At 41.1% G+C, this 8,558-nt stretch overlaps 1 protein-coding gene across 1 annotated transcript; it reads left to right on the top strand.

Annotated features, from left to right (window-relative positions):
- Nucleotides 1-599: 599 nt before the first annotated feature.
- On the top strand, nucleotides 600-6,164 carry LOC100272441 (Rubisco methyltransferase family protein). The gene is made up of 13 exons (NM_001146915.1): nucleotides 600-1,000; nucleotides 1,106-1,269; nucleotides 1,372-1,455; nucleotides 1,555-1,612; nucleotides 1,923-1,976; nucleotides 2,255-2,326; nucleotides 2,483-2,563; nucleotides 4,150-4,322; nucleotides 4,811-4,913; nucleotides 5,040-5,171; nucleotides 5,348-5,470; nucleotides 5,576-5,724; nucleotides 5,821-6,164. Exons 1-12 carry the CDS (start codon nucleotides 620-622, stop codon nucleotides 5,660-5,662), a joined length of 1,512 nt encoding a protein of 503 aa, NP_001140387.1. The 5' UTR covers nucleotides 600-619; the 3' UTR covers nucleotides 5,663-5,724; nucleotides 5,821-6,164.
- Nucleotides 6,165-8,558: the final 2,394 nt, after the last annotated feature.

Genomic DNA, 8,558 nt, shown 5'->3' with positions numbered 1-8,558 from the left:
ACGGATAAAAAGCGAAGTCTACTCCAACCAAGCGAATACTACATGACGGAAGGACCGTCCAAAATAGACGAAGGCTTTGCCGATTCCCGTAGTCAAAAGTCAATCAACTTACTTTTATTTAAAAAAACATTAAATTAATTAGAGATTTTTTTAGTGAGCCACGGAGCTAGCTCAACGAACTTTTTGTCTGACCCGTCTGACCCTAAAAGAAAATCACTAGAAACAGTCCCCACTCCATCTAGTACTATGCTATGCATTTAAACATTCAAAATTTATACTCAAATATAAGTGATATAATAGACAGAAGCTATTTTTTAATTAACTAATTTTTATTTATCAACAAAAAACTATTAACCATCTTAGCAATGACATCTGATTATAAAATACAGTAGATAATAAAGTAAGGACACATGACAAAGGGGCTATGTCTTTTTCCAGGAACACCGCATCTTGGCCCATAACCAACACACCATCACCAAATAAAAGGACGCTAGCCCACTAATCTATAGGCCCAGCATGGAAAATCCACGAATAAAGATGCCAAGCCCGCCACGGGGACTAGCGGATAAGCCCCCGCGCCGGTGCCTACACAGTACACACTGACCACGTCAGTTTCGCCATGGCTACCTCCTCCACCACCGCGCTCCACTCGCAGTTCCGGCCACCGCTGCGCGCTCCCCGCCATCTCCGTCCGCTTCCACACTCGTATTCCTCCTCCTCCCGCACTCGCGGCTGCGCTCCTGTCCGGGCCTCAGCGGCGTCCGCATCCGCGCCGGCCCAGCGGGAGATCGCCGCGGGCGTCCCGTGGGGCTGCGAGATCGAGTCCCTGGAGAGCGCGGCATCGTTGGAGCGGTGGCTCATAGACTCGGGCCTACCGGAGCAACGCTTGGCCATCCAACGCGTGGACATCGGCGAGCGCGGCCTCGTCGCCCTCAAGAACATACGCAAGGGGGAGAAGCTGCTCTTCGTGCCCCCTTCCCTCGTCATCACCGCCGATTCAGTAATAAGTCCTAGGCTCTCACTAACGGCAGAGATGCTGTTTATCTTTTGCTAAGAAATGATTTTACAATTGGCACTCTACTGTGCTTTGTATATATATTATTAGGAGTGGGGTCGCCCTGAGGTGGGAGATGTGATGAAAAGGAACTCCGTGCCGGACTGGCCGCTTATCGCTACTTACCTCATAAGTGAAGCCAGTTTAGAGGGCTCGTCGAGGTGGATCAGCTACATAGCAGCGTTGCCGAGGCAGCCTTACTCGCTTTTATACTGGTATGGCCGGGGATTGTAGTAGGCGTATTGCTATATTGAGAGGGGTGGCATGGTCATGGGATAGCATTCTCAGTGTTGTACAGCCTTCATGTGTTATTGCAGGACTCGTGCAGAGCTAGATGCATACTTAGTGGCCTCACCAATCAGGAAACGTGCAATTCAGAGGATAACTGATGTGATTGGGACGTAAGATTGTCTACCAATACATCTACTGATGTTTGTTTAGCAAATTAACCCCTAACAGTCGAAACTCACATTGGGATTGTGCTCTGTTCATTTTGGTAGATACAACGACCTTCGAGACCGTATATTTTCCAGGCATCCAGATTTGTTCCCTGAAGAGGTGTGTTTTGTCAACATTGGTACTGCTGTACTCTTTGTGTACACATATGAGTACAACAATACTTATCCAGCTTCAATCCTTTGCAAAGAGCATATATTCAAAAAATTTCTAATCTTGAGGTTATATTAATTATATCTGAAGATGAAGATTATATTAGTTTTTTAGTTGAGTATCAATATAATGTTGTGTGGATTGAGTCACATGTTTGTAACTGCATATTTTAATTTGATTACACTATGAATGTCGATTATGATAATTTACTACTAATTCATTTGTATTTTAACATGATCACTCATTTTTCTTATTTTAGGTGTATAACATAGAGACATTTCTATGGTCCTTTGGGATTCTGTTCTCACGCCTGGTAAGACTGGATTTAGTAAATATGATGTAAAGCTTGTTTTACTTGTAGATCTCTAATATCCCTTTGCATGATTAGTATGAATTCTTTTGCTTACTGGTTACTATTGCTGCCATTATTGCACGGTTTGGTTGGCCTCCAGGCAACATTGGCTGGCAGGAACTGCAACTCCAGGCGTCCGATTTGGATTACCTGGGGCCAGGATCGCTGCCTGGGCGGCAGGTTGTCTGGGAGGCTCCAAACCAATGCTAACCAAGGATGTGCATTGGTCTATTCTGCAGGTTCGCTTGCCATCAATGGATGGAAGGGTTGCACTAGTTCCTTGGGCAGATATGCTTAATCATAGCCCCGAGGTACCACATTTTATTTTATTTTACAAAGAACCATCCTCAATAGTGCTCAAATTTTGCTTAAGCATTCTTATCCCCAAATTTTCCATTTTAAATTCTCATGTCTTCCTAACATTACAATGTTGCTTGGATTTACTTCTTGATGATTAATTGTTCCAGGTGGAAACATTCTTGGATTTCGATAAGTCATCGCGAGGAATAGTTTTCACCACTGACCGCTCATATCAACCAGGTGAGCAGGTAACAATTTCATTTATTCCTCTAGTTCTATTCTAAATTATCTATCAATCGAATTAATTAACAATACTGGTGTGGCAGTGCCGAATATGAAATTCCGGGTGGCATGTTTATTTACTCTGAAATGTAATCAGTGTCTCATTAGTGTGTCGGGCTTACTGTTCCCTAGCAATAGGCATCAAGGGCCTGTTTGGGTTGGAGTAACTTCAAATGAAAAGCATAGGAATAAGAAAACAGAGGAAATATAGTTCATGTGCATTTGGAATGGAGGATACAACCATCCATTTCTTATTGAATACTGCAGTGGGGGCATTGGGCCCCCCTATGCGCCGCCTCTTCCACATGCTGCGGCGTCTACCAGGTTCTGAGAAACCTTCAAGTCGCCTGTCAGCTTCAAAGTGGGAAGCAAAGCGAGAACATTTCCCAGTGCGCGCACGGCCTGAGGTGACAGGTGAGGATGAATGTGTCCGAGTGAAGTGCTGTGGCACATTGTAGTCGCGTGAGCAGTTAACTAGGCATGCTTTGATTTGATCTCCCAAGTCACAAAAACAAGTACCAATGTAGCACATATAGCACCCCACAGACTAATGTTGCTTATCTAAGAGTGGTGGGTGTGAGTGTGATCGCCTTGCTTCCAATTGCAATGCTGCTCGTTTTTGGGGCTGGTGGGTTGCTTGCCTTAATGAAACATGTGTCAACGGACACATAAAACTGCAGTGAGGTGCCATACAGCCATAGGCAGCTACTGTTCCTGTTCCATGCCTGACCTCTATCGGCCATTGCTGTTGTAGTGTTCCAATGCGGTGAGGTGCCACCCTTTTTATGCGGTCCTGCATCCGTCAAATGATCATGCCTTCCCATCATGGTCCACCTGTTGCCACTTGCAGTGAGTTGCACTGTTTCAGTGTTTCTTCACAAAGATGATCAGATTAGAACAATGGAGAGAGAAGTAGCAGGGAGTGATAGATCCAGAGGAAGGAGATGAGAGTGACTGGATAAGAATGAGAAAGAGGACGAGCGAGCTATTACCTACTGCAATTGATTTTGGGACCCACAGATTATGTGGGCTAAGTAAAAGATGCAAACTCAGGCAGTGTTTATTTGATGTTTTTTCTTCACATGAGAAAAACGACCACAGGTGGGAGACGCACCCTAGGCATAGCAATAAGAACCTGTACCAGGAAGGAGAGCCCCCCCCCCCCCCCCCCCCCCCCCCCAATTTGAGTGTTCCAAACACCATTCCTGATTTCTTTTCCCTGCGATTTTCTATTTCTGTGTTTTGCGCGTGCACTCATATTCCTTTCTTGTGTTCCCGTCCTATCCCGCTGTTTTCAATTTCTTTGTTCCAAACAGGCCCTATCAGTTGAACTAAACCTTAGGACTATGTCCATTTTTAGTACATAAATCACATAGTTGGCTCCAGCAGGGCTACATGAACAAAACTGTATTTGTAGCCATCCTTTAATTGGTACTGTAGTTACATGAAATTTGTTTGGTTTTGACCTAATTTCTTTTTGTATGTTCTAAGTCTGGGGGTAACTGGCATTGTTTTGTCTGTTAAACTACATGTTTTGATTTATTGTCTTAAGGTATTTATATCTTATGGGAAGAAATCCAGTGGTGAGCTATTGCTTTCATATGGTTTTGTTCCAAAAGAGGGAACAAATCCAAATGATTCAGTTGAACTGTTGGTGTCTCTTGATAAGTCTGATAATTGCTATAAAGAGAAATTACAAGCACTGAAGCGAAATGGTTTGTCAGAGTAAGTTCTCATTATACTCATCAGGTGATATTTTACCCTCTTCATGTGGAACATGATAATATCATTTCTATCAATATAAAACATATTTCTTGAACTGTTTTTTCGTTTTCTATATTGTAACCATGCTAAATGACCATTTGTTGGATTAGAACAGTCCTCAAACATCACTGATTTCTTATTGTTACTTCGACATAGTATTCAGAATAGAATACAAAAATATAGTACTCAGAATAGATTACGAAAATCATGATTGCATAGTAGATGTAAAATGCATTTTATTGAGACAGAAACCAGTTCTTTTACCAGAATAAGCCAGCTTATGCCATCTAATTTTGTTTGGGGGAAACTGAACCTACTATCAGCTCAGCATCATGTACATCATTCTCTGTTTATTTGAATTCCATGTGATGATTTTACAATGTATATTTCTGATATTATCAGATTTGCGTAGTTGTATTGACAAAAGTGGATCTGATAACCATTTACAGATCTGAAAGTTTCCCTTTGCGGGTCACAGGATGGCCAGTTGAGCTGATGGCTTATGCCTTCCTTGTGGTCAGTCCACCTGACATGAGTCAATGCTTTGAGGAGGTTTGTGGCTGTTAGTTTGAAACTGATATGGTTTTAAATTGTCAACAGTGCTATAGTTAGAAGGAAATTCAATATAATTTGAGCTTGTGTCACTTAGTAATAACATCTGCCAAATTATCCTTGCAGATGGCTGCTGCTGCATCTAATAAAACTTCATCCAAACCTGGATTGAATTATCCTGACCTGGAAGAACAGGCCCTTCAGTTTATCTTGGACTGCTGTGAATCTAATATAGAAAAATATACAAAGTACTTAGAGGTGACATCCTTTCCATGCCATCTCTTGCGCACTACAACCTCTCATAAGATCTTGACAATCTGTTATCCTATCATCATCATCATCGTCATCATCATTTGATCCTGTCATCCTTTGATAAATGCTTTTGTACACAAATCACCGTGATCAGTTTTCAGAGTGAACCGATAATGTTTCAGGGTGGCGCTGGCTCTCCAGAAGTTCCAATGAATGCAAAGCAAGCCAACAGAACATTACTGCTAAAACAGCTAGCAAGAGATCTGTGCATCAGTGAACGGAGAATCCTGTATCGCACACAATATGTAAGTCAGTAAATCTTGCATAGTTATTGATTTTGCATATGCAATTATGCATCATGTTTCGGTTCCTAACCTTCTACATTTCCTCCAACTGTACCGCCCGCCCAGATATTGCGTAGAAGATTGAGGGACATGAGAGGCGGCGAACTTAGAGCTCTGTCACTTTTCAACGGGCTGAGAAAACTCTTTAAATAAATGGATCGGCTATCTTATCTTGGCAGATCTTACTGGACAGATTTGATTTCTCCAGTAACATGGTAATTTACTCTCTTATTAGGCACGGAGTAGGAATTAATCACGTATAATTGCTGAATACTTGCATGTTTACTCGTTATTGCTTGCTTCAATTTCAGGTGCTTTGACCTTGCCGCCAAAGCCTCAGATACTTGTATGCCAAATCAGACTGCAGTCCAGGCTCTCGGCCGCAAATTTCATCTAGATGCTAGAAACAAGTAAACCTTCGATGAAGGATAGCTGTGCGTTGAGATTGAACAACCCAGAGCTTATATGTATGTGTGTAATGTAGATTCAGTCCAACCATGGAGTCGTTTTACGCTAGGTGCGAGCCTGGCCTTCTGTTACGTATATAATTATAAATCCAGTAGCCAGCAAGGCAACCCCCCACCCCCATGTGTACACAGGATCGATCTCAGAACAGATGATTTGGTTCTCCCTTCATCATGCTTCAACTTTGTCCATTACCCCCTTCTCTTAGCTCTCAGACTGTTGTGGAAAGGGGACGCTGAACCGGATACTGCCATTAAGCATTGCAAGCTCCCGTAGCTGCTGCTGCTACTTCAAAACGTCATGGGATTCATCCTGCAAAGTAGAAAACAGGAACTATCAGGTATCAGTTCTTCAAGATGGACTAAGAGCAAGCTACATAGGAGTTTAAAAGATAATTGTCAGATCTTAAACGAAACCCGCGGGCCTGCATCAGCCAAGCATCAGTTATTTCAACAAGTAGCTCTGCTTTAACCAATATATGTGAAAGTGTCTAGATTTCTAGTTGGGATTTAGACGATTAATAACAACATTAGATTATTGTGATTAACGTGTATTTTGCATAAAGAAATTGAGTCAGATCTTAATAATAAAAATTGATTGAGCTTATATGGTTTTCGTGTTCTTATTGATGGGTCAATTCTCAATTTGTGAAGTATGGCAGGAAGATTAAGCATTAGGTAATTCTAAGTGTCATAAAGTTGACAGACACATAGATTAACGATAGAACATTTTCTTTTGGTTGTACTACGAGGGACATGTATAGGTAGCTTGATCTAGATAAGTCTAGTGACGAATGATTATGCATACTGTGAAATCTAGCGCTAGGTACGAAAGACTATGAGAAATTTGAGATCAAATCCAACTTGAAACATGTTTGAAACAAGCGAGTGAGAAATTGAGATCAAATCCAACTTGAAACATGTTTGAAACAAGCGAGTTGGCACTGCAAAAGAGACACCAGACTTGTTTTGTGTACATTGAATATGTGCCACCGGATGGAGGACTGTCTTATTTAAAACGGAGTCTACACCAGCGTGTCGGTGTGCACCAGATAGTGAATCTAGAGAGCTATTCAGATGAGTGTTTGAGATCATACACTCACATGATGAATTTGGTGTAGCACCATACGCGTCTAGTGTACATCTAGTTCTTTGGCTTGAGACTACACATCCCTCTAATCCATTTGAGATCTCTTGCCCATTTATTCACCTAAAAACTCATTTGGAGGAAAGAGAGAAAGTATTTTCCCATTGAGGTGATTAAGATTTGATAATCATGCTATTAGTGCCTCATTAGTGCATTGAGTGACGCAAGTGTATATCCATCATTCTTATTAGTCTTCGATAGGTCAAAAAAGAAGAGTTTGTGCTTGTTGCTCCTTGTCATTAACATCAACTAGACTACTTGGTGTTGATCAGAAATTTGATGATTAACCGATGGAGATTGTGAGTGGTCCAATTTAAGGTGTAAATGGTTGTGGGTGATTCATCGTACCGGAATAACGAAAAATCATCTCATGAAGAGGATTTGGTCCTTACGTGGATCAAGGAGAGCGACACCCCTCCAACAAGGACTAATATGGAGTGCTAACTCTCTGGTACCCCACCAAAACATCGTCTCCTTTCTAAGCCTATCGCTTTTGAGCATTTATATTTGAACAATTTAATTCTTATTGTTACATTATTATTATTATTGTCATGCTATAGTAGGGTTGAAACATAGGGTGCAATACTTTAGATAGTATAGAAACACTCTTAGACATAAGAGGTCAAATGTGCTATCTCATACTCTCTCCGTCCTAAAATAGTAGTCGTTTTAGCTCTCGGTTTTTATGTCTATATTCAAATGGATGATGATGAATTTATACATATATACAAAACACATACATCAAGTATTGCATTGCATGAATCCACTAATTCTCTAAAACAAATTTTATTTTGGGATAGAGGGAGTAGAATTTAATTATGGTAAGAAATTTTATGTTAACCAAATTCAGCCCACCTCTTGAACATCTTGAGCCTTCCAATTGCTACCAGGGTCTTTAGGATTCAGCTTTCGGACTCCCATGTTGAGGTAGACGATTTTCCTTTTTTTTTGAAAATTCGGAGGTATATCTTAAAGCTATAGACATTAGAGTTTTTGAGCTAATTTTAGGGCATGTTTGGAGTTTTAGAGCTAATTTAGGATATGTTTAGAAGCATCCAGTTTTTAATAAACTAGCTTATGGAAATTGAGGTGGTTTCATACATACCAGTTTATGACTCAGTTTATAAAAAATGGATTCTCAGTTTCTTAAAAACCAAGAAGATAACTTCTCCTAGCTAAAATATAAAACCAGTTTTTTAAAAATTGGCTTGATTCCAAACGGAACCTTAGTTGATGATAGGACGCACTACAACAAATGGAATGCAAAGCTCTTTGTGCGCTAATAGTAGCGACCAAATTCCCAGTGTATGAAGCACTGTTCCTCAGCAAGATCAGTGGCAGATTACCAGCTTCTGTCAGTCTAGTTTCGCTCCGCATTGTATTACCATTCAGTATACTGCCAACCAACTTGCAGATGTGAAGCTGGTGAAAGTTGAAA

Source organism: Zea mays, chromosome 4, assembly GCF_902167145.1.
Source record: "Zea mays cultivar B73 chromosome 4, Zm-B73-REFERENCE-NAM-5.0, whole genome shotgun sequence".
NCBI classification, from domain to species: Eukaryota; Viridiplantae; Streptophyta; class Magnoliopsida; order Poales; family Poaceae; genus Zea; species Zea mays.
Note: the sequence above shows the minus strand (reverse complement) of the source record. Positions and strands in the feature narration are given on the sequence as shown.

What these genes read in the sequence shown, in the direction of transcription:
- LOC100272441 (NM_001146915.1), top strand. Translation starts at nt 620, where the DNA reads ATGGCTACCTCCTCCACCACCGCGCTCCACTCGCAGTTCCGGCCACCG. An exon ending in CAGATTTGTTCCCTGAAGAG is followed by an intron (nt 1,613 to 1,922) that starts GTGTGTTTTGTC and finishes TTCTTATTTTAG; the next exon opens with GTGTATAACATAGAGACATT. An exon ending in TGAGTCAATGCTTTGAGGAG is followed by an intron (nt 4,914 to 5,039) that starts GTTTGTGGCTGT and finishes TTATCCTTGCAG; the next exon opens with ATGGCTGCTGCTGCATCTAA.